Genomic DNA, 26,914 nt, shown 5'->3' on the forward strand with positions numbered 1-26,914 from the left:
CAGAAAATTCTGGGTTTTAGCAAATGATTTATAGCTAACCATTTAAATGGTCCTCTGGTTTTTCTACTTTGTTTTCTTGATAACATGTGTCAAGTTTACTGATTAGCCTTTATCTTGCTTATACTGGGAAGTAATAATTTTTTCTATGTTGTGAGATTCATTTGTTAGTATATATTTGGCAATTTTGCTTTTTTATTCATCAGAAATATTGACCTATAGGCTTCATAATCCTGTTCTTTTTCCTCTTCCTCCTCTTTCTTTTAAAACTCTTTCTTTGTGCTGTAATTGTAATTTTAAAGCCAGGTGATGAAGCTACTGAGAGACCCTGTCTCTAAACCAAAAAAATAAAAGTAATGAATTTCAGGATTGTGTACATTGGAAATGATTTTCCCAGAATTAGCATTATGTCTCTTTAAATATTTACCAGTGAAGCTGTTTGGCCTTGAACTTTTCCTTTGTTATAAGATTTTCCTAATTTTTATTTTATTAATTTTATTTGGGTTTGGGTTTGTCTTTTTTCTTTTTGATTTTTTTGCTAGTTTTATTTTGGTGTTTTTTTTTTGTTTGTTTGTTTTTGTTTTTTTTTGTTCCTAGGTTTTTCCGTGTAGCCCTGGTTACCCTGGATTGCTCTGTGAACCAGGCTGTCCTTCAACTCAGAAATAACCCTACCTCTGTCCCTCAAGTGTTGGGATTCAAGGCGTGTGCCACCACCACCTGGTACATACATTTATTTACTTTTTTATCTTGTTTCCTTCTTTTGGGAAGGAGCAAATTCTCATGCAATTCAGGCTGGCCTTGACCTTACTATGTAATGGAGGATGATTTTGAACTCCTAATCTTTCTGCCTCCATCTCCTAACTCTGCAATTATGGCAGAGTTTTCTGTCCTGCCTGGTCCCGCAGTTGTTCAGTCCCAAAGAAACACACAGAGGTTTACATTAATTATAAACTGGTTGGCCTATTAGCTCAGAATTTTTTATTAACGAATTCTTACATCTTACATTAACCTATAATTCTTGACTGTGTTAGCCTCATGGGCTTGGTACCTTTTATCAGCGAAGCACTTTCATCTTGCTTCCTCTTTTGTCTGGTTGACGACTGCAGACTGAGCCTTTTGTCTTCCAAGAATTTTCGTGTTATGGTTGCTTGCCTCTACTTCCTGCCTGGCTATTGGACAATTAGCATTTTATTAAACCTGTATAAGTGACAAATCTTTACAGAGTACAAGACCATTGTCCCACAGCACTTCTCCCTCCCTTTTTTTTCAAAACAAGAACTCTAAATCTAATCTCCTTTGTTCAGCTTTTTTTCCTGCCCATTATCCGTAACACCTTGTAACCAACACTCTAAACAAAGAACATCCATAATCCATTTTATGGGAATATGGGCATAGTTTTGTAGGCTAGTTCCTGTTGATTGGGGGTGCTGATAATCTATTTTTCAGTGTGTGTGTGGGGGTCTTTCTTGACCAAACCTTATTTTTCTTAACCCGGAAAGAATCCACAGCCTCTCATTTCCTGTGGAAACAAAAGCAAGACCTCTTCTCCAAAGTAACATATCTTTTGGACTTAAATTTTGAATTCAACACATTTTCAAAATATATGTTGGATTAATTTAGCAGCATTTATAATCAAATATATTTTGGCTGCTGTTGCTTCTTCCTTAGTCATCAAACAATTCAAAGACAACAAAATAACATACAATATCCAGATTGCTCTGTGTATTTTCCATCTTTAGGTAGCTTTATTTTAAACTCTATTTCTTTTTCTTTTTGTCCTGGAACTCACTCTCTAGACCAGGCTGTCCTTGAACTTACAGAGATTCACCTGCCTCTGCCTCTCAAGTGCTGGGATTAAAAGTGTGTGCCACCATACCCAACTTCTCCCCCCCCCCCTTTTAAGCAATTTATCCTTTTTTTCTCTCCCAAGCCTACATACATTTTTAATGACACTGTCAACTGTTTAGAGCTTTTATTCATTTGAATCTATCTTTACTGTTTATCTTTCTTTTTCTGATGGTATGAGTTTTTAATTTGCTAAGCGATATGGCTTTCACCGCTGGATCAACCCCATTCTTTAGCTTTTTGAGAGTCTAGCTTCATGGTGGAGGTACTTGGGGGAGCCATGTTTATTGCCACAACTCTATGGCGTTTCAGGGTTCCAGCCACCACCAAGAAGTATGTTGTTGACTATTCATAAACATCATTTAACTGTTTTATGGTGGGGCCTCTTAAAAAAAACTGCAATGTTTTTGCAGCTAAGGCTGATTCAGGAAGCCTCTTAAATGAAACACACTTGCCTCTAGCAAGCAGAGCCTACCTTTAAAAATGCTGCTACCTAGAAGCCATGCTTAACTCTTGTTCTTTTGTGTTTAGAAATACTTCCTAAACTCTCCCAGGTTTTAAGTGTATTCAGTGCCCCATGTTGGGTGCCATTTGTTGATAGAGGTTTCTGTCCCTCATGGACAATCAGCATTTTATTAAACCAGTACAAGTGACAAATCTTTACAGAGTACAAGACAATTGTTTCACAGCTTATGAGCTTGTGCCACCAGGCGACATTCAATCATATTAATTGTTACTGGTCTATTGAAGTTTTTGTTTCTCTGATTTGATCTTGGTATATGTTATATTTCCAGCCATTTATCCAACTTTTTGAAAGCAGGTAGTACTTTTTGTGAGGATTAGGATTGTTAATAAATTCTTAGGTATTATTTTAGGAACCTTATCATAATAATTTGTATAAATGCTGTTTTTCTAAAACTATTTTCATTAGGATATTTTAAATTTATAATAGTCCTACTTAATTTTTATTATTATGTCCTTGTTAATAATTATAGGTATATTCAGAGTTATTGTGGGTACTTTTATTCCACTTGCAATAAAATGAATCCTCCACTCAAGTGAGTTACACAAAAATTTTTATTTCCAGATACATTAAAAAGCATTATGTTTACAGCGTGTAATAATATTATAGTTAAATATGTCCATACTTCCAAAAATTCTTATGCCAGTGGTCACTTGTGTTTTTGGTGATTGTTTTTGATTGAGGAAGTCTTTGCTTGTGTGTTGCTGCCTACTGACTAATTAGAGTAGCAGCTGCTAACCGAAAGAGTGCTTACAATAATTTCTGAAGTTGACAAAGATGTTTGTCACATGTATTGTTTTGTGTAAGACTTCTCTGTATATTTTAAAGTTCAATTTACCATTATTTCTCCAAAATTAGAGTTCTTTCTTTACAGTTTATATCTTTGTGGGGGATGTGTGTGTGAGAGAGATGTCTGTATGTGGCCATGGCAAATGTAGAAATTAGAGGAAAATCTTGTGGACTCAGTTTTGTCCTTCTACTGTCATGTGGGCTCTTAGAATTATATCCAGGTTATCAAGCTTGTTCTGCAGGTGCCTTTATCTACTGAGCATTTTGTTTTCCTGGTTTGTAGCAACTTTACTGAATGTTGATTCCATTTCTAGAAACTTCTTTCTTTGCTTATCTTTAAGAAGCAAGCTACCATCTATTAACTTTTTTTTTAAAGTGGGATTATAGCAATTCAAACTTCTAGACTTTGTTTGTTATTTATTCCACATATGTCTTATTTCTAATTCTAATTATCCTTTCTGCTTCTTATGTGTTATTTTCTCCATTGTAGTTTTTAAGTCCCTGAAGTCATTATTGGCCACTGGCTTTTCCTAACTATATTTCTGCTTATCTTGATACTCCCATTTCCTAACATAAATGACAAATGTTCTTTACAATATGTAGGTGTTTAGTGTACTTTTTCTAGATCTGTCATCAGGATCACTGTCTGTGGCAGTTTTGCCTCAGTATTTCTTAAATTAAAAGATTCAAAAGCTAAAATAGTTCCTGACTCATAGGTTACTGAATATTACTTTAGTAGGCATGAAATTAATCTCATTATACATCTCCATCCTAGCTCTAAGATGAACAGTTAATTGTCAGCGAGCAGTACTAATTCAAAAGGAATCTTTTATTGCCCTCTGAACAGTAGATCTGAACCGTGGACATAAAATACGCAGTAAACCAGATTCTAAACAGATATGCTGTCAGTCATGCATTGCTCTATTTATAGAACACAGGCAGAGTCAATTTAGTATAATTTTGAGGACCCTCAAGATTTTCAGAATGGTAATTGTGCATTGACTTTAGCTTAAAGTCATCATTTGTATCAGCCCTTGACAAGACAGTCAATCTTTCCTTTAGCCTCTGAAAGCAGACATCCTCTATAGCTATGAAAAGTTCCTGATGGCATTTTGTTCCCATATGAGCTGTTTAATCTACAATACAAATTCATTATGTATTGACTGAGTGTTGGTTCAGTGTTTAAATCAATTGACACATAAGCACGAGGACTCGGGGTTATTTTCTCAAAATATGTTAATGACAGGTCAGCTTGGTATTTTCAGTTCTAAGAGACAAAGATAGAATGTCCCTAGCTTCAGGCTGACTGTAGCCTTATCTGCAGGTTCTATGTTTGATTGAGAGAGATCCTGCTTCAGTGACTATGTAGAAGAAGAATTTAGGATTTTAAGATGAAAAGAAAGAAATGTTGCTTGGTAGGTGTAGGTTTATTTCAGAGTAAACAGAATAACACTGTCATCTGAGAAGATGAAGGCACAGACTTCTTTTACAGGTTAGGGCTGTCCTGTTGGGAAGGGACCTGAGCCCTATTTCAGTTAAGTAGTCTTACTGGTTAAACAAGAATGTGCAGGAATGGTATGAGTAGTGTCAGGAAATTAACTTTGGGGATTTGAAATTGTTAGCCACAGGGAGACTGGGGTATTCTGACTGAAATTGTGTTGCTCTGGGGCTTGAAGGATACTTGTGTACATCTTCATATGAGTACGATTCTCCAAATATCAAACCTGTATGCATATACACACTAACAGGCCTCTACATGCATGTTGCCACCCATAAAACATGAATACATATACATCACATACACAGAAATGTAAAAAGGAAATAAAAGTATGTCGTTTAGTCTTCTTCGATCATTTTGGTTAGATATTTTAGATAACTTATAAAAGTTTCTCATTAGCACCACTTCAACTTCGTGCTTTTCTGTTGTGGGATGATGATGATGATGATGAAGATGATGATGATGTTGATGGTGTGTGTGTGTGTATTGTTGCATGATGGGGGTAAATTCATGTGTGTCTGCAGGTACATATGTGTTCACACTTAAGATGAAGACTTGAGGTCAGGTGTGGTTCCTCAGGTAACTTTTTTTTTTACAGTCAATGTCTGATTTGTCCTAGAACTTGTTGATTAAGCTAGATGGATGGCCAGGAAACCACAGTGATCTTCCCACCCCCACCTCCCTAATCCTGAGACAAGCTCACACTACCATCCTTAGCTTTTAACATTTATTTATGTATTTTTAAACAGAAAATTTTAGGCTCAAACTCATATTTTCAATAGGTAAGCACTTTACAAATTGAAAGATTTCCCCAGCTTGTAATTGACACCTTTCCTTAAACCTCCTCAGGTAGTCTGTTAGATTCAAACTCATTTACTGCTCCTTACTCCTCAGGCGTTTATAGAGAATTGCAGCCTTATAATGGATCAGGCTTTGAACTAAGAGACCGTTGTTGCTGCTTTAGTTTGTCTCACCCACTAAACCTTTCTCCATCACCAATGCCACTGTACTTTTTAAAAAATTTGTGTATTTATTTCATCAGCACTTTTAACTTCCTCAATAACATATACTTTGCATCGAAACTTGATTGAACTCTTTGGTTCAAGAGGTCCTCTCTTTTTGCCTTTCTCAGCTTATTACATATCTTTTATCACATACAGTCATTTGACTTTTAATTTGGGTGAGATGATAAACACCTTTAATCTGAGCACCCAGGAGGCAGATCTTAATGTTCAAGTACAACCTGGATTATATAGTGATTTCCAGACTGACCGTAGCTGCACAGTGAAACCTTGCCTTAAAAAGATAGAAAGAAACAGATTACAATCCCATGTCATCTATAAAGAAAAACAAACCTTTGATTTTAAATAAGGGACTTGGGCTTCTTAAACACTGAGCTGTTATTGTGGGATTGTTAATGGACTCAATTTTAGTATTCAGCTCAGGAAATATGAAAGTTTAGAGAGAAAAGGGATAACGTGCGGTCATTGGAGCTGTCAGGGCATAGCAAATATTTAGCAACATTACCATTTTGTGTGCTTGGAGTTCATATTACCTAAAATAATAGCACTATCAGAAGCAAATGTCATTACAGTCAACATAATGATAAAAATTATGTTTTGAAATAATTGTAATTTTAATATGTGTTTAAGATGTTTCATGTAAGTAAGTATATAGTATTGGAAAATGATACCAATGTGCTTTCTCAAATCACAGCTTCCACTTTCTTATATGGTATCAGAAATGGAATAAAATTCCTATCATTTCTAAATAGACACATGTTATGGTGTAATGATTATAACATTGTGATCTGACTGAACATTTCTGACTGTAACCATCATTTTCTTGGTGATCTGTATGCAGTAGGACTTAGACTGACATTCCTGTACATTTGCCTCAGGAAACTAAACCCCAGCTTTTCGCTTGGAGTAAAGATTTGTATCTAATTGTCTAAGCAATTCTTTTATTTTTTTATAGACCACAGAGCTTTTTCATAAGTGAAATTTTTAAGCTCATCTCCTGCTTAACACTTTTGTACAGGGTTAAGTTTCCTCTACAGTTAGCTGCCCAGGAACTAAGAATCCCTACCCTTCGTTTGCTGTTTCTGCTAGTATCCAGTCGCTTAGCAAATTTATAAAAATGATTTTGCAGAGTTTTTTCATTGCTTCTAACCTATAAGCTCTCATTATGCTTTTCTCACATTTATGAGGCTTGTTTCTTATTTCTGGGTGCCTTTTCAGAATGTTTCCTGAGTATTGTTGGTTATATTTTGTACCCAATATCTACATAGCCTCCACTCTTCTCTATTTTAATTATTGCGCATGTCATTCTTTTTCATTGATACATTCCCTAAGGGTGGCATTTACTGTTACAAATCTGCAATGTGTGTGTGTTTGTGTACATTGTTTTTATATCCTTTATGTTACTGTCATCTAACATAGTGTAGTCATCCCTTTGTATCTCCTGCAGATACCTATTCTAATACATTCCAGGGTTCCAATGGATCCCTGAATGCTTGACTCGTTTTTATGTAAAATGGTACAATTTTTGCATTTTTCCTCCTGAATATTTAGTCAGATTCACAGATCATAAAATTTAGTGCAATGTAACTGGCATGTAGATAGATATCACAGTGTTTTGTTATTGAACAATGGAAGGAAATGATAGCTCTGTCTCTGTGTGTCTGTGTGTTCAGTATAGGTTTTTCTGTTTTTGTTTTTTGTTTTTTTGAGACAGGATTTTATTCTAGCTAGCCTGGTACTCACTATGTAGACAAAGCTGGCTTTAAACTCCCAGAGAGCCCACTGGGATTAAGGGTTTGAGCCACCATGCCGGGCTGCCAATTTACTTCTAATACTCTATTTACTGTTTATTTTTGAAATGAAGATCATGGTGTGTCTTAGTTAGGGTTTCTATTGCTATGAAAAGACACGATGACCATAACACTTTTTATAAAGGAAAACATTCAAAGTGGTTACATACAGTTTCAGTGGTTCAGTCCATCATCGTCATGGCGGGGAGGCATGGTGCTGGAGAAGTAGCTGAGACTCCTGCATCTTTCAGGTATCAGGGAATTTTCTGAAAGCCACAGTGAGGGACGCTTGAGCAATAAAGACATCAAAGCTTGTGCCCACAGTGACACAGTTTCTTCAACAAGGCCACATCTCTTAATAGTGCCATCCTCTATGAGGTTTTAGGAACAGTTGCATTCAAACAACCACATTCCAACTCCCTGGACCCCCTAAACTTGTAACAATATCATAATGCAAAATGTATTTAGTTCAACTTCAAATGTCCTCATAGTCTATCACAGTCACAACAGTGTTTAAAGTCCAAAGTCTCTTCTGAGATTCATGCAGTCTTTTAGCTATATTTCGCCTAAAATCAAAATAAAAAAAAAACAGATCACATAACTTCTAATCTATAATGAATGGCACAAGATATAATGCAGGGAAGGGAGCATAGTGAGGAAATACTGGCCAAAGCAAGACTAACAACCAGCCCATAAACTCCAAACTCTGCATCTCCGTGCCTGATTTCAAAATGCTCTTCAGATCTCCAATTCCTTTCAGCTTTGCTGACAGTGAAACACTTTTTTCTCTTGGGCTGGTTTTATTCTGTGTTAGCAACTTTCCTTGGCCAATATTCCATGGCTCAGGTATCTCCAACATTTTGGAATCTAAGGCAATCCAGGCTTCAACTTCACAATTTCACACAAATGACTTCTCTGGGCCTCTATTCAGGAATACCTCAGACACATTCTTGGCCTCAGAAGCTTTCTTAGATGAAGGGGCAAATTCCTTAACCCATTTCCTTTATCCTTAACTCTAAAGCCAGAACCATGTGGCCTAAGCTTCCAAGTTCTGCTGCTTACTGGGGCTAGAACTTGGTGCCCTCATTCAATTAAATCTTCACCAGCTTTCTGTCCTTTACTGCCTAAACCTCACTATCCTAAAAGTGGATGTATTGTCCAGGCTGCCCTCAAACTCAGAGCTCTGCCAACCTATGTCTTCCCAGTGCTGGAATTAAAGGTGTGCACCACCACACCTGATTCTTAAGCTCCTCTCCTCTCCTCTCCTCTCCTCTCCTCTCCTCTCCTCTCCTCTCCTCTCCTCTCCTCTCCTCTCCTCTCCTCTCCTCTCCTCTCCTCTCCTCTCCTCTCCTCTCCTCTCCTCTCCTCCCCTCCCTCCCCTCCCCTCCCCTCCCCTCCCCTCCCCTCCCCTCCCCTCCCCTCCCCTCCCCTCCCCTCCCCTCCCCTCCCCTCCCCTCTTTCTCCTTGATACCTTGAGTGATATACCTTTGATACCCCCCCCCACAGTTCAAATAACTCTTAGCAACACTCTTCCATGCTTAGTCTGGTAGCCTATTAATCAGGGCTTAAAGCATTCTATTGCTTTTCCTAACCCAAAGGTGCAAAGTCCAAATTCCTCCAAAGAAAAACGTGGTTCAGCATATTGCTACAAAACCCCATACCCGGTACCACGTTCTGTCTTAGGGTTTTCTATTGCTGTGAAGAGACACCATGACCACAGCAACTCCTATAAAGGAAAATGTTTACATGAGGTTGACTTACAGTTCAGAAGTTTAGTCCATTAGCATCATATTATGACATTGTAGTGTATAGACAGACATGGTGCTAGAGAAGTAGCTGAAAGGCCTCTATCTTGCAGGCAACAGGAAATGATCTGAAAGTCACACTGAGAGAAGCTTGAGCAAACGAGACCTCAAAGCCTGCACCCACAGTAGTATGCTTCCTCCAACAAGGATCTGCTATGGCAAGGTCACACCTCCTCATAGTGCCATTTTCTATGACTTTCTGGGGACCAATTACAGTCAGACTACCACATGGTATGATTATGACAATTCTGAAGATATAATTCTGACTGCAAGTCTATGCCTTCACATATTTTCAACATTATTGAATCTTACTATTGGCCTAGGCTAGTAGGAGATGTAAATTTAAAAAACTATTTATATCATAAGCAGTTATCTCTATGGGATAGTGAATGCAAAGAGATAAGTAATAACAGACATATGATTTCATTAATAAAATTTGTAACTTATAAATTGTGTAATACTCTTGTTTAAAACTATTTTATATTAAAATTTTATATTTATTTTGCAATGCATTCCATAATTATTTATATCTTATTTTATTGGAATATACAGTGTTATTTTTCTACCTATTGTTTCCTTTTTCTTCTATTATAGTTAATGCTACAAGGATGGTCTTACTTTACTCTGTCCAAAAGCAAACCATGGCCTTACATTCTAATATTTTATTGAGTCTCCTGATTCTAACCAGATATACATATCAATTTCAAGGTAGGATCTTGCTATTGTTTCAAGATAGGATTTTGCTATTCATTTCATATTAGCCTCAAATTATCAGCAGTCCTCCTGCTTCAGCCTCCTCAATGCTGGAGTCCTAGATGAATGCCGTCACATTAGTCTATCTATGACTTTTGTTTAATTTTTTGAAACCTCTTTCTAAATTTTAATTATGCCACTCTTCATAATACTAGCAGACTAATTTATAAATTAATGAAGTACCACCATGCATCTTATTCTTTTGTGAAACTTTTCCTGATTACTACTGTTAATCTTCCCTTCTTTAGAAGCCCTTCCAGAACTTATTTGAAAATAAGTTTCAATGGAATGTAAATATATTAAAGTTTTATTTCTTTTGTTATGTATGTAACTATGTATAACTACACACAGAGAACATGCAATTTTCCATTGAATCATGAGTTTCCTTAAACTTTCGTTGCTGAAGATATAGAATGCCCGGGATTACAAACATTTCGCCATTATGTCGGGAATAGTTGACATTCTCTTTAAAATTACAGCTGTGTGTTTTTCTCTATATCTTGTTATTATCTATATGTAATGATTTTGTGTTAAGCTACCCCAGAACTTGTTACTATACACTAGTTGTAATTAGATAGCAACAATTTTCATACTCAGAATTCATATACTATTTTGTGAATAGGGCATAAGGATAAAAAGTGTTTTATGAATCTTTGTATTACTAGCCCTGTGAATTGTAAATCTTTCTTATGTTATTTATGGAGTATGAAGCACAAGAGTTTATTTTTATCCCTGCATTAATTATATTTCTTGCTTTGACTAAATGCTTGACAAAGTTAACGGAGGAAGAAAGGGTTGGTTCATTTTGACCCATAGTTTGAAGGAATACTGAATCCGTTAAGTGAGTAAAGATAACATGTAAACATTTTTAACTTGCTCACTTGTCTATTTATATGTGTTTAAAGAAAAAGTTCTCATAAAGAAAAAAAATAAGTCTTTTAAAGATATATGTTAAAAATTATTGTGGATGGGCCTATGAGGTGGTTCAGTGGGTAAAGGTACTTGCTATGGCTAAGCTGAGATCCTCAGTTCAAAATCTGGGATTCACATGGTGGAAAGAGAGAACCAACTCCTGCAACTTGCCCGCTGACCTTGATATGTACTCTATACAGACATTAAATAAATTCAAAATATATTTTTTAAAACATTGGGGATGGTTAAACTTGTCAGCTGTAGTAACTCAGGAGGTTGGACACAAACACAGTTTGATAAGGCTATTTATGTATTATCTTACAAAAATATTTTTTAAGTTAAAAAATTTTACTAGCAAAACCCAGCTTAAACGAGTTATTGTTAAGAGCTTTGCTGCTGTTGTCAGTGGCAGCAGCTGTGTCGGTTTTGTCAGTGTTCAGCGCTGCAGCTCGGTTACCACTCTCTAGACTGTGCATTTGCCACTATCAGGGCCTCACAGTTTCTGTGGCTCCTCTTCTCCCACCAGTAAGCCATAAGGATGGCAATAGTTTCCTTGGATGTGCCATTGTTACATGCTTTTTGAGGTTCTGCTTTTGCTTTTGCCTTGGGTGTCATGGCTCAGCCTTTTGTATTTGTCAGCGTAGTCTATTTTGTGGTCACTACTGATCCTTTTTATTTATTTCTAGCTAGCAGAGAAAGTTAGCAAGACAAACTTTGTTTTTTGGGAGCCTAATGTTGTAATCTAGGGAGAGTCAGCCAAAGAAGTGTCTCCCAACCAGCTCACTGGATGTGCCACATGACCTGCATATATAATAAGTGGGGAATCTACAGTAATTACAGTAGGTCTTCATGTAACTGTAGGATTACACTTACATCATTCAGTGTATTGTAACCTTTTGTACATTCACAATGGTCTTTCTGCTAGGCCACCAGAGAAAATATTACTTCTCTGGATAAAGTAGAAAAGGCTGTAGTGTCATCTAGAGTTTTCTGTGACTTGTAGTGACAGAAATGGTGGTGAATGGTAATGTCAGAGACTACACCTTTAGGATAGCAGTTCTCAACTTGTGGGTCAAAACCCCTTTGGAGGTTGAACTACTCTTTCATATGGATCTCCTAAGACCATCAGAAAAGACATATGTAGCATGAATTCTAGTTGGTCTTAATAATAAATACCCAGAGTCAGATATAGGAGTTAATGCTGAAGATCAGAGAAGCAGAGCAGCCGGCCACAAGAGAGTTCTTTTCTCTACCAATGCTCAGACTGAAGAGGCATTCCTTTCCTCAAACAGCTTTTCCAGACTCCTGTCTGTCTCCACCTAACCTCAGACTGCAATAAACTTCTGCCTTATATCCCATTTTCTGCCCAGCCATATCACTCCTGTCTCCACTTCCCTAGTAGTGCTTGGATTAAAGGTGTGGGATCCCAAGTGCTGGAATCACCTTTGTGTGAGCTCTATTTCTCTTTTAGTCACATTCAGTCTTGCCTGACCCAAGGTGACCTTGAACTAACAGAGATCCCTCTGCCTCTCTCACCCTGAGTCCTGGGATTAAAGGTGTATGCCACTAGTCCCTGGCCTGTTGTGGCTTAACTCTGCTCTCTGATCTTCAGGCAAGGTTTATTTGTTAAAGCACAATCAAGATATTACCACACACATATATTTACATTACAATTCATAACAGCAGCAAAATTATAGTTATGAAGTAGTAATGAAAATAATTTATGGTTTGGGGTGACCACAACATAAGGAACTTTATTAGAAACATAAAGAAAATGTCACTGCTTTGAAGGCTCATAGTCTCAGGGAATAGTGTTCCACGACAGTGTTTTTAATCTTTTTTCTGTACTTTCTTTGAATAATTACTTTTTGAATAAACAAACAAACCATGAATTATAAATTTACTTCAGTGTATTGCTTGAATCATTAAAATTTATTAGATGAGCTTTTTCTTAAAGGCTACTGCATTTTTCACAAAGATATACTTTATTTTTTTTGAAAATTCTGTTTTTTTAAAATTACTTTTCTCCTTTTTTATTGGAAATAGATTTTCTTCATAAAATATATTCTGATTATGGTTTTACCATCCCCGACTTATCACAGATCCTCCCCACTTTTTCACTGTCTTAGGGTTTCTTTTGCTGTGAAGAGACACCATGACCACAATGACCACAGCAGCTGTCAGGGTCAAACATTCAGTTGGGGTGGCTTACATTTTCAGAGGTTTAGTCCATTTTCATCATGGTGTAACATAATGGTATGCAGACAGACATGGTGCTAGAGAAGTAGCTAAGTGCCCTACATCTTGACTTGCCAGCAATAGAAAGTGTGATCTGAGACACTGGGTAGTATCTTGGATATATGAGACCTCAAAGGCTGTCTCCACAGTGACACTCTTCCTCCAACAAAGCCACACCTTTCAATAGTGCCAGTCTCTTTGGGGGCCATTTTCTTTCAATCCATCCAAATTCATCCCTTCTCTCTCTCTCTCATTAGGATATAAGCCAGCATCTTAAAGTAATAATAAGATAAAATAAAAACAAGTAGCCAGAGTAACAGAAGCACACATGCATGCTCCCCACTTTACAAATTAGTAAAAAGAACCATAGAAAAAGCCAAAGAAACACATAGATTCTGAGACACACACATTCACGCATACAGAAAACCCATAAAAATAAAATGAGCAACCATAATACATAAGCAAAAGATCTGAAAGGCTTTAAAAAAAGAAAAAGTGCTTCAAATAAACATTGTGAGACACAAAACCTCCAAAAATATCATTGAGTTTGTTTTGTGTTGATCATCTAATGCTGGTCATAGGGCCTGCCCTTAAAAGTGGTTTGTATATCCAATGAGTCTCCCTTGGAGAAAAGTAAGTTTTCCTTTGTGAGCAATTATCAGATTCCTGGATAAGGGATGGACCCTCTTGTTTACTTTTTCTTGGCACTTGGACCCTCTATGGCTTAGATCTGTGTGGGCCCTGTGGATGCTGCCACACTCTGTGAGTTCATATGTGGGTCTGGCCTGTCATGCTTAGAAGGCCTTGTTTTCCTTCATGTCCTCCATCCTTTTCTGCTTCCTCTCTGGAAGACTTACCTGAGCCCTGTGGGCAGAGATTTGATGAAGATAGCTATTTAGGACTGAGTGTTTCAAGGTCTCTCACTCTCTGCACATTGCTTGGTTGTTCCCATGAACTGCATGAAGAAGCTTCTCTGATGATGGATGAACAAGATCCAGTCCTATCAGTATAGCAGAAGGACATTAGTAGTCATTTTATTTATCAAGATCACGTTATGAAGCTGTGTAACTCTGCCTGCAGATCTGGTTCTAAGGATTTTTGTCACCTAAGAATTGAAAGTATTTGGAAAAATGTTAGGTATACAGCCCAGTGTAGAGTTCTTGCCTAGCATATACAAAGCCCTGGGTTCAGTCTCTAACACCACAATGGTAATGGGGATGGACATAGCTATTTATACAGTATTAACATTATATTATGTATTATAGTTACAGGTACACCCATTTTTTTTCAATACTTTCATTCCATTACCCTATATTGTATGAGCATCAAATGAGCTCTATACACTTGAGTGCATATTTTCCAGGAACAAGGGCATTGTATTAAGTAGTATATACTTCTCAAAACCAGGATATTTAAAATTGATACCATAATTTAATTAACTAGCTGTGCTCAAAATTTACTAATCATTTTGGTTTCTAGATTCCAGTCTTGGGTCCGACCACATACTAAGTATTCTACTTTTTACGTGCTCTGTTTCTTTTTCTTTGCAGCATGTCTTTATTCAGCCTGTGTTGAATTGTTATCTTGGTATGTTTAAAAAAATAAAGGCAAGGACATTAGTTTGATCATCCTTTTTTGTATTTATTTGATTCAGTTTATGAGTATTTGATAATATTATTCCACGATACTGTGCCAAGTTGACAAAGCTCAATCATGTAGAGAAGTTTCCTCCCCACCCTGCTGTGCTGTGTAGTATTTCTACAGTGTCCTGTGTTTATAAAGGCTAATACTGCAACAGATGGCAATAGAATAATGTCTACAGGGGCTAGCTCCAGCATTTTAAAGTAAGATAAATATAGATTTGAAGATAAGAGGCAGAAAATTTGTTGCTGGAACAGGGCTCTAATGAATTACTTCAGAAAGTATAATGATTGAAAAGATGCTTTACCAAGACCTCTGGTTAACACCAACTAGCAATGAATATAGTATAGGAAAGGATAAAATATAACTGAGGGAAAAGGAAGAAAATCGTGTAAATTTTTAAAGAATTTTAGAAAATTCTTTATGTAGTGAGTTTGAGGTTAGCCTGAGCTATATGAGATTGTGTCTTAGAAAAACAAAAGAAAGACATAATTGGGAGCAGGAAGTATTGGTGATTAAATAAAATCTGTTTTTTTAATATTACATTAAGCAAAATTGATGTTGGTTAGTTTGACGCAAATGGGTAAAGTGACAGGCACATTTCTCATATTACCCCTGGCTTTAAGATACAGTGGTGGTAGGTAGTATTAATGTTGGAAAACTTGACGGCCAAGGGATGAATATATCTCATTTGGCATGTACAAAGCCCTGGTTTCTGTCCCCACATGCCTGTAATTAATCAGTACTTGGGAGAGAAAAGGAGGATCTAGGAGTTTAGAGTTTGTTTTGTTTTTAGCAACATAATGAGTTTGGGCTTAGCTTTGGCTATATGAGATTGTGTCTTATAAAAACAAGAGAGAAATAATTAGGTACAGGAGGTAGGGGAAATTTAGGCTACATCATTAGGCTACATTTAGGAAGTATTTTGGCTCTACTATATTTTATTCCCGGTATCTTGAATAGTTTCAAGAATGCCCACCAAAAGTATTTGTTGAAATGACAAATTTTTGAGTAATTCAGCAGAGAAAGAAATTAGAATTGCAGAATTTCCCAGGAATGTTTTAGTGAACCAAAATTCTCAGGATGCAGGAGAGTATATTGAAGAAGATATAAAGATGGCAAAATCAAGAGTAGACATGGTTAAATCATTAAATACTGTTATACAAATATCTGAAATTTTATTTTCATATCTCTATGAACTAAATTTTGATATTTGTACTATAATATTTTTATGACAAAAATTTTTAATTGTTTTTGTTTAGGGATTGATATATTTTTGACCTGTTATTTCAAAACATCTTTATATGATCAAACAGTTTGAGATTATGTTTATATAAAGCAAATAAATCTGCATTCATTATAATTTTTCTTTATCTTTTAATTCAGTCTACAAATAAGAAACCTCGAAAATCCCCAGGAGAAAAGAGCAGAATTGAAGCTGGGGTTAGAGGAATAGGTCGTGGAAGAGCTAATGGCCACCCTCAACAGAATGGTGAAGGAGATCCTGTCACATTATTTGAGGTGGTGAAACTGGGGAAAAGTGCAATGCAGGTAATTTTTGGATGTTTCTATTTCTTGTATGAACCATGACAATCTTTGTAGGGTTTTCTAGTGTATATATCGACACTTCATGTACCCTCTGTGTGTCTTTGTCTGTGTTTTTGTACCCAGGGTTTTAAATATTCTGAGCATGTGCTCTACCACTTAGATATTCCTCTAACCTCTGTATAACTGATATTTGAACCAAAAGGTTATTTTTTGTAGGTTTTTTTCAGTTCAGTTTGCTTATTTTGAAGGTATTAAGTTTTACTAAACAAAATGACTAGTAGGAAATGCCCAAGAGTCTTTCTGTTACCTTGATCTAGTTTTCGAACATGGTTTGATATGTGTAATGCACATTTCAGCTTATTTGAAAGAAGAGTATATATGTGGGTGTGTCTCCTGTCTGTCTGTCTATCTCGGAACCTCAGGTCCTCATGCTTGTACAGTAAGTTCAGTATTAATTGAGTCATCTCCTTAGTCCAGTGTGATCTTTTTGAAAACTGTTTTACTGTTTTTTATGTTTCATTTATTCAACAATGAATTGTTTGGTAATCTATGATTTTATTGAAAACTTTATTATAAAGATAAACCATAGTTATTTTACTATTCCTTTAGCACGTTGTTACATTATTTTTTCTATTAAAATATATTAATTGTTCATGTTTATTTCTGAACATTATCATTTAAAAATGTCATAGGTGAAACTTTTTGCTTCATGGGTTTTTTATTAATAAAAAAATATTATATTTCTTTCCAAATATTAAACTTCCACCCTTCATAAGAAATATAGGAAGTATTAAAATGCACAAGAAACCTGAAAGTGTGTTTTGTCAAATATCCTGAGTGTGGAATACAAATTTGAAGTCCACATTCTGGTGGCTTGGCAGAAAGCTCACGAGATTGAGGACAGCCTGTGCTGCATAGTTCAGTTCTGCCAGAAGAACATATAAATAACGCAGTAATAAAGAAGAAGTGAGCTGCGAGCAGTGGCGCACACCTTTAACACCAGCACTCAGGAGGCAGAGAAGTGGGTCTCTGTGCTTTGAAGGCCAGCCTGGTTTACTGAGCTTAGTTCTAGGACATCCAGCTCTACCAAAAAAATCCTGTCTTGAAAAAAAACAAGCAAAAGTCAACATGTTCAGTTTCATTATTTTGGTGTTTTATATTTAAAAATTATTTGATAACTTAAATCAGTATTTTTATTATTTACATTTCCTTGACAACCAATGGTTAACAATAAGCTAAATCTTTATTTAATTTCTCATTTGCTAATTTTAAAATTGTGCTTTCAATTTTAATGTGAAAAGTTTTTAGATAATTTGGGAAATAGTTACATTCAGCACCAACATAGTTTGCCATTAGTTTACTCTTTATTTTTCACTTGTATTTTGTTTTGAAGCCCTTAGAAGAATTTACTTTATATTGTCTCTTTTCATATTCTTGTGTATATTGGTCTTTGTATTTGTGTGGACAGGCAACAATGTGAATTATACTGGTTAAGATTCTTTATTGCACAACGAAGACTAAAGTCTCAGTTATCCAAAGCAGTAGATATTTGTGCATTATAATAGTGTGTTTTAAAACCAAGTGCTTTTTAGTCACTAAGTTTGACTTTCAGAGAAGAATATTAAAATGCTACAGAAGTACTGATTTTTAAAATATTTTTTCTATATTTTGACCAGAAAGAAAATATAAGAACTGAAGTGAATTTCATATAAATTTAAAATTTTATATTTTTCATGTTAGACTTCATTTGCATAAATATTTTAACACATATTACAGCTTTGTGCTAAAATTAATATTGAAAAAGCATTTATTATCAATATATTTTTATCAAATTGGCTTGGTGTGGTAATGCATACTCATAAGTTATTTATTTATTTTTACTTTGTGTGTATGTATGTGTGTTGGTGGTAGGGTGTGCACATGTAAGTACAGGTGTCTGAGAATTCAGAAGAAAGTATTAGATCCCTTGGAGTGGAGATTTTAATCTGTCTGACGTGGATGCTAGGCACAAGCACTCTTTTTTGCTGACCCATCCCTCTAGTCCTATTATCATGTTTTAATACAAGTTCTGGGAATTATACATTAGTTCTTTCGCATATATAGCAGCCAGTTTATCAAATGACCTATCTCCCCAGTCATAAAATCCTATTTATATTTTAAACAAAATATTGACCAAGGTAAAATTTTGCATAATATTCTTATATCAGTTTTCTACCATATTTTCTGACTATGGATTGTGAGTCAGGATGCCACATTTTTCAGAGTTTAATTTTGATTCAATATTTCAAATATAACTTATTGTTTGTTTTCAACTTTTATTCACTATGTTTTTAAGTCATTTATAATTTAGTATTCATTTTTACTTGGTATATTAAGATTAATGTTACAAACTGGTCATTTTGTTTTTTCATACTGAAACTTATTGGTGGTCATTTTACGGTGAATTTGACTTCTGGTTTTTCAGATTTATTTGTCTTTCACAGTCCCTAACCATGATTTATTGAGCAGGTTTAATTTTCTTTCCATATAACATTATAATATTATGCTTCTAAAAATACTGCTTTTGGTCATTTTATTATACCTCTAAAATGTAAATATGGGATTGTTCTATAACAAATTTTTGTGCATGGTTCCTGAACCAAGGTCATGCATGTTTAAATTATTGACAAGAACCCTCCATTAACAATGCCATTGTAGTTTTGCTGTTTGTTACCTACCCACTTCAAAGGTAAAATCATGATAAAATGTCCTACAGAGAGTATAAAAGTGTGCTTTGTAGTCTTGAATCAACATGAGGTTGGAGCTGTACCCTATCTCTAGCAAACATTGTGGTGAGGGAATAGGCAATGTTATTGAGTTTGGAAATAGACAATGTGTATGTGTTTTGTACAGAAGAATATTATGTAGTTTGTAGGGAAGAATTCCACAGATGAACAGAATTTGGGTTATGGTAGAAAAGCACTTAATGATAGAAACTTGACACTTGCAGGTTAAAAGAACTTAGATTTCTCATTAAAAAATGAGAATATACAGGTTTGTTTCAAAAATAAGGACCAACAGCGGGGGCTGACTGAGAAGCAAAGGACAATGGCTCTGGGCTCTGATTGTTCTTCATGGACGGGCTCTGTGGGAGCCTTCTCAGCTTGGTCGATCACCTTCCTGGACCTGGGGGGAGTTGGGAGGACCTTGGTCTTAGCATAGAGTGGGGAACCCTGATGGCTCCTTGGCCTTGAGAGGGAGGGAGGGGAGGTATGGGTGGAGGGGAGGGGAGGGAAGGGGGAGAAGGAGGGGAGAGAAAGGGGAGAAGGAGGGGAGGGAGGGGGGAGGAGGAGGGAAGGAGATGGAAATTTTTAAATATAAAAAAAAATAAACCATGAGAAAAAAAAAAAATAAGGACCTTAGTATACTTTACTACAGTGGAAGCTCAAATGCTAGTAGACAAGTTTAGGCTTATAGTGATCTTATAATGTAGTTATATTTAATTTGTAATCTAACAAATAAAACTTGTCTGAATATATGACTGCACTATAGCATGACTAATAAAAACAGAGACAGATATTAAGGTTCAACCCGATGGTCAGAAAAGCAAAACAGCCAGCCACCGGCTCTTATCTCTACCTCTATAGTGTGCCTACTGGGATTAAAGGTGTGTGATGTTTTTTAGTCAGTAAGAGGCCTTTTCATAAGTTAAGGGGCATTGAATTCCAGGAGTGAGTTTTCTTCACAATAGGATTTTACTCCTCTTTTCTGTCCATAAGTTGGCTTTTCTTTATATGTCATGCCATCAGATACTTGCTGTGCATAAGCAATTTTGAAAGGCTCATGTTATGCAGCTACTTTTATAATGAAACAAGGTCATCCCAATTGATCAAGTGGGTCTCAGCTTATTTCCTGGTCAGTTTTATGTCATTTGACACAAACTAGAATCACCTGTGAGATTGGCTTTAAGTGAGCCTGTGGGGCATTTTCTTAATTAGTAATTGATGGGGTTGGATACAACCCATCGTTGGTGGTGCTAATCCTAGGCTGGTGGGCCTAGGTTCTATAAGAAACATGGCTGAGGAAGCCATGAAAAGCATGACCTCTGCATCAGTTCCTGTCTTCAGGTTCCTGCTCTGTTTGAGTCCTTGTCATGGATACCTTCCTTGATGAACTGACTAGAAAGTGGAAGTTTGGTTCCCCCCCCCCCCCCAAGTCAGGGTTTCTCTGCAGCTGTAGAGCCTGTCTTCTTAGAACTAGCTCTTGTAGAACAGGCTGGCCTCGAACTCACAGAGATCCACCTGCCTCTTCCTCCCGAGTGCTGGGATTAAATGCGTGCACCATCACCACCCGGCATAAAGTGGAAGATTGAGCCAAGCAAATCCCCTTTCCTCCCCTATTTGTTTTTTCGTTGTAGTATTTAATTGCAGTGAATAGAAACCTTAAGATTAGTCAATTATAGCTAGTCTTGTAGTTTAGTTTGCCTGTTTTTGTTTTTTGAGGCAGTGTTTCTCTGTGTAGTTTTGGTTGTCCTGGAACTGACTCTGTAGACCAGGCTGGCCTTGACCTCAGAGATCTGCCTTCCTCTGCCTCTCAAGTGCTGAAATTAAAGGGATGAGCCACCACTCCCAGTTTAGTGGATTTTTTTCCTGTTTGTAGCAGTCACATGATGTCATTCTGTAATACTTCTCTGATATTTTATCCATTTTTAGGTATTGTATTGTTTGCTTATTTCTATCTTTCGCTAGTTGCTCTTATTTCCATCCTTCAATTTGAAAGGATTAAAGAAAGACAAATACCCATCTTTCACATTCCAGCTGAAACCCAGCTGTTTATCATGCCTATAGAAGGAAAAATAGTCACTGGATGTCTACTCAAGGGCAGACAGAGTCACTCTGTGTTCCTTCTGAGTTGAAATGGGCTAGAGTCCTAACTAAAGTATTGTTTTAGTGAAGAACTACTTTTAAGATGTAGAATGCAAGCATTTTATAAGAAGATAAAAATGACATAAGTAAATATGAAGAGCAGTTATTTGAGGCTTGAAGTATAGTAGCTAGGTTAAGCTAAGTAACTTTTATTGTTCCCTATTTGTCCTAATTCTTTTTTTTAAATATTTATTTATTTATTATGTATACAATATTCTGTCTGTGTGTATGTCTGCAAGCCAGAAGAGGGCACCAGATCTCATTACAGATAGTTGTGAGCCACCATGTGGTTGCTGGGAATTGAACTCAGGACCTTTGGAAGAGCAGGCAATGCTCTTAACCACTGAGCCATCTCTCCAGCCCCATGAGTATTTTTCTTTAAACTTTTTGCATCTTCTTGTATAGTTTCTGCATGTAAACTTGTTTTAAAAACAGAATTACATACATTGTACTTAATGTGAAAAAACTATTTTTGTCATTACTGCTAATAATCCTAGCTACATTTTATTCTATCTCAAGAATAAATTGCAATTTAGTGAAATACTTCTTTATAGTCATTTAAATAGAGTAAACACTAATTCCCACAGTACTTAGCTATTTTCATTGACAGAAAGAATGCATGTAATAACAGTTTCCAGGAGTGCTGATTTTGGCAGGGACTAATATCTATGTACTGAAGTTTTTTTTGTTTTTGTTTTTTTTTTTACTTCATATAAAGAAAATTCAGGTCTGCTACTGGCAGAGAAACATTTCTTCACTCCTTTTGAATCCAGATGTAACTACTTAACTAATTATTAGCTGAAATAATATGTACCATTTTCTTATGTGCCTTAGAATATTTTCTATGAAATAATTTTTTCCTGTTTTATTATTGATTTTATTGAGCTCTACATTTTTCTCTGCTCTTCTCCCTGCATCTCCCCCCCCCCCCTCAACCCTCCTACAAGGTCCCCATGCTCCCAATTTACTCAGGAGATCTTGTCTTTTTTTATTCTCTACTTCCCATGTAGATTAGATCTATGTAAGTCTCTCTTAGTGTCCTCATTGTTGTCTTAAGTTCTCTGGGATTGTGGTTTGTGTAGTGACGAGATGAGCAGGCCTGCTTTTTATCACGCCTGGTTCCCACATGGCTAAGTTTACACCCGAAATAACAACACACAAATTGTATTCATTTAAACACTGCCTGGCCCATTAGCTCTAGCCTCTTACTGGCTAACTCTCACATCTTGCTTAACCCATTTCTAATAATCTGTGTAGCACCACAAGGCGGTAGCTTACCAAGAAAGATTCAGCATGTCTGACCTTGTGGCTGGCTTCATGGCGACTGTCTCACTGCCTTCTTCCTCCCAGCATTCTGTTCTGTCTTCCCCGCCTACCTATGTTCTGACCTATCAGGCCAAGCAGTTTTCTTTATTAATTAACCAATGAAAGCAACAGATAGATAGAAAACCCACCTACATCAGGTTTGTAGGCTGACTTTCTTTGCTTTATGTTTAAAAAACACTTATGAGTGAGTACATGTGATAATTAATTGTCTTTCTTTACCATATTTTCCTTAACCATTCTTTGGTCAAGGGGCGTTTAGGTTGTTTCCAGGTTATGGCTATAACAAACAGTGCTGCCATGAACATAGTTGAGCACATGTCCTTGTGGCACGATTGAGCATCCTTTGGATAGATACCCAAAAGTTCTTTCTTAATTTTCTGAGAAAAAGTCATTCTTAATTTTCTGAGAAATTGTCACACTGACATCCTAAGGGGTTGTACCAGCTTGCATTCCCACCAGCAATGCAGAAGTGTTCCCTTTTCCCCACAACCTCTCCAAGATAAGTTGTCATCAGTGCTTTTGATCTTGGCCATTCTTACAGGTGTAAGATGGAATCTCAGAGTTGTTTTGATTTTCATTTCTCTGAGAACTAAGGATGTAGAACATTTTCTTAAGTGTCTTTCAGCCATTATAGATTCCTGTGTTGAGAGTTCTCTGTTTAGGTCTCTACTCCATTTTTTTTATTTTATATATTCTTTTGGTGTCCCATTTCTTGAGTTCTTTGTATATTTTGGAGATCAAACCTCTGTCTGATGTGGGGTTAGTGAAGGTCTATTCCCATTCTGTAGGATGTTGTTTTGTCTTGTTGACCGTGTCCTTTGCTTTACAGAAGCTTTTCAGTTTCAAGAGGTCCCATTTATTAATTGTTTCTCTCAGTGTCTATGCTGCTGGGGTTATATTTAGGAAGTGGTTCCCTGTGCTAATGCATTCAAGTGTACTTCCCACTTTCTGTTTTATGAGGTTCAGGATGGCTGGCTTTATGTTGAAGTCTTTGATCCATTTGGACTTGAATTTTGTGCATGGTGATAGATATGGGTCTATTTTCATTCTTCTACATGTTGATATCCACTTATGCCAGCACCACTTGTTAAATATGCTTTCTTTTTTCCATTTGATATTTCATGCTTCCTTGTCAAAGATCAGGTGTTCAAAGATGTGTGGATTGTTATCTGGGTCTTCTATTTGCTTCTATTGACCCCCCCCCCCCGTCTGTTTTTATGCCAATACCAGGCTGTTTTCAGTATTGTAGCTCTGTAGTAGAGTTTGAAGTCAGGGAGTGTGATGCCTCCAGAAGTTCTTTTATTGTACAGGATTGTTTTGCCTATCCCGGATTTTTTGATTTTCCTTATAAAGTTGAGTACCATTCTTTTGAGGTCTTTGAAGAATTTTGCTGGGACTTTAATGGGCATTGCATTGAATCTGTAGATTGCTTTTGGTAAGATTGCCATTTTTACTAGGTTAATTTTGCCTACCCAAGTGCATGGGAGATCTCTCCACTTTCTCTTGTCTTCTTTAAATTCTTTCTTCAAAGATTTAAAGTTCTTGTCATACAAGTCTTCCACTTGTTTTGTTAGAGTTACTCCGAGATATTTTATGCTATTTGTGGCTATTGTGAAGGGTGTTGATTCTCTGATTTCTTCACGAGCCTTTTTATCATCTAAGTACAGGAGCACTACTGATTTTTTTTGAGTTTATCTTGTATCCTGTTACATTACTAAAAGTGTTTATGAGTTGTAGGAGTTCCTTGGTAGAATATTTGCTCATGTAAACTATCATATCATCAGCAAACAGTGAGAGTTTTATTTCTTTTCCAATTTTTATCCCCTTGTTTTTCTTTTGGTGTCTTATTGCTCTAGCTAGGACCTCAAGAACTATCCCTAATAGATATGGAGAGAGTGGACAACCTTGTCTTGTTCATTATTTCAGTGGAATCGTTGGGGATTTTTCTCCCTTTTGTTTGATGTTGGCTGTTGGCTTGCTGTATATTGCCTTTTAGTATGTTTAGTTGTGTTCCTTGTATCCCTGCTCTCTGCAAGTCTTTTATCCTGAGGGGATGCTGTACTTTGTCGAAAGCTTTTCCAGCATCTAATGAGATGATCATGTTTTTATTTTTCAGCTTATTTATATGGTGGGTTTCACTTACAGATTTTCATATGTTGAACCATCTCTGCGTCTCTGTGATAAAGCCGACTTGATCATGGTGGATGATGGTTCTGATGTATTCTTGGATTTGATTTGCCAGTATTTTATTTACTATTTTTCATCATCGTTCATGAGTGAGTTTGGGCTGTAATTTTCCTTCTTAGTAGTGTCTTTCTGTGGTTTGTGTATCAGGGTAATTGTAGCCTCATAAAAAGAGTTTGGCATTGTTCCTTCTGTTTCTATTGTGTAGAATAATTTGAGGAGTATTGGTATTAGTTTTTCTTTGAAAGTCTTGTAGAATTCTGAGCTAAATCCATCTGGTCTTTTTTTTTTTTTTTTTTTTTTGGTTGTGAGACTTTTGATGACTGTTTCTATTTCTTCAGCAGTTATAGGTCTGCTTATCTGGTCTTGATTTAATTTTGGTAAGTGATATTTATCCAGAAAGTTGTCTTTTTCCTTTAAGTTTAATAATTTTGTGGTGTACAGGTTTTCGAAATATGACCTGATGATTCTTTATATTTCCTCCGTGTCTGTTGTTATGTCCCTCTTTCCATTTCTGGTTTTGTTAATTTGGATATTCTCTCTCCCTTTTTGTTAGTTTGGATAAAGGTTTGTCTATTTTGTTGATTTTCTTGAAGAACCAACTCTTTGTCTCATTGATTCTTTGTATTTTCTTTGTTTCTATACTGTTGATTTCAGCTCTCAATTTGATTATTTCTTGGGGTCTAGTTCTCTTAGGTAAGTTTGCTTCTTTTTGTTATAAAGTTTTCAAATATTCTGTTAATTCACTAGTGTGGGATTTTCCAGCTTCTTTTTTTTTCTTTTTTTTTGGTTTTTCGAGACAGGGTTTCCCTGTAGTTTCTAGAGCCTGTCCTGGAACTAGCTCTTGTAGACCAGGCTGGCCTCTAACTCAGAGATCCGCCTGCCTCTGCCTCCCGAGTGCTGGGATTAAAGGCGTGCGCCACCACCGCCCGGCTCCAGCTTCTTTATGTAGGCGTTTAGTAACCCTATGAACTTTCCTCTTAACACTGCTCACATTGTGTCCCGTAAATTTGGGTATGTTGTGTGATCATTTTCATTGAATTTTAGGAATTCTTTAATTTCTCCCTTTATTTCTTTTTTGACCCATTGATGATTCAGGTGAGCACTGTTTGTGGGTTTTCTGGAATTAGTATTTCTGTTGACTTCTAGTTTTAAACAATTGGATTATTTTAAACATTGGATTATTTCACATTTTTTTGTAGTTGTTGAGGTTTGTTTTGTTACTGAGTATGTGGTTAATTTTTGAAAAGGTTTCATGAAGTGCTGAGAAAAAGGTATATTCTTTTCTGTTTGGATGGAATATTCTATAGATGTATGTTAAGTCCATTTGAGTCATAATATCTGTTAGTTCTCTTATTTCTCTGTTCATTTTTTGTGTGATTGACCTGTCCAGTGGGGAGAGGGGAGTGTTGAAGTCTCCCACTCTTAGTGTGTGGGGTTTAATGTATGATTTAAGCTTTACAAGTATTTTTTTCACATAAGAGGGTGCCCTTGTATTTGAGGAATAGATGTTCAGTATTGAATTTTTTTTGATGGATTTTTCCTGTGACTAATATGAAATGACCTTCTTTATCTGTTTTGACTGATTTTAGCTTGAAGTTTGTTTTGTTAGATATTAGGATTGCTACACCCACTTGTTTCTTAGGTCTATTTTATTGGCATATTTTTCCCCAACTTTTTCCTGAGACAGTGTCTGTCTTTGAGTTTGAGATGTGTTTTTTGTATGCAGAAGAAGGATGTATTATGTTTTCGTATCCAACTCGTTAGTTAGCCTATGCCTTTTTATAGGTGAGTTTAGTCCATCCATTTACATTAAGAGATATTAATGACCAGTGATGGCTATCTCCTGTGAATTTTCATTGTTTGTGATTATAATTTGTACATTTTTCTCTTCTTTGGCATTTGCTGCTAGGAGACTGTGTTTTTGTTGGTGTAGCCAGCTTCCCTGGGTTGGAGTTTTCCTTTTAGTATTTTGTGTATGGTTGGATTTGTGGCTAGGTATTGGTGAAATCATGGAATATCTTGTTTTTTCCTTCTATGGTGATTGAAAGTTTTGCTGGGTATAGTAGTCTGGGCTGGCATCTGTAGTCTCATAATTTCTGCATAACACTTGACCATGTCCTTCTGGCTTTCCCTGTG

General features: G+C 36.3%; 1 protein-coding gene across 4 annotated transcripts in view; it reads left to right on the plus strand.

Annotated features, from left to right (window-relative positions):
- Positions 1-26,914, plus strand: part of Stag1 (stromal antigen 1) — a 324,710-nt gene that overhangs the window by 93,746 nt on the left and 204,050 nt on the right. For 3 of the 4 annotated variants that reach the window (XM_038322525.2, XM_038322527.2, XM_038322526.2), the window contains exon 4: positions 16,200-16,364. In XM_038322525.2, the coding sequence (XP_038178453.1) occupies positions 16,200-16,364 (165 nt within the window). Of the gene's footprint in view, positions 1-9,863; positions 9,978-16,199; positions 16,365-26,914 lie in introns of all 4 variants that reach the window. The other variant, XM_038322528.2, reaches the window with a different exon arrangement.

This window comes from Arvicola amphibius, chromosome 3 (assembly GCF_903992535.2).
Source record: "Arvicola amphibius chromosome 3, mArvAmp1.2, whole genome shotgun sequence".
In the NCBI taxonomy this organism is placed as follows: Eukaryota; Metazoa; Chordata; class Mammalia; order Rodentia; family Cricetidae; genus Arvicola; species Arvicola amphibius.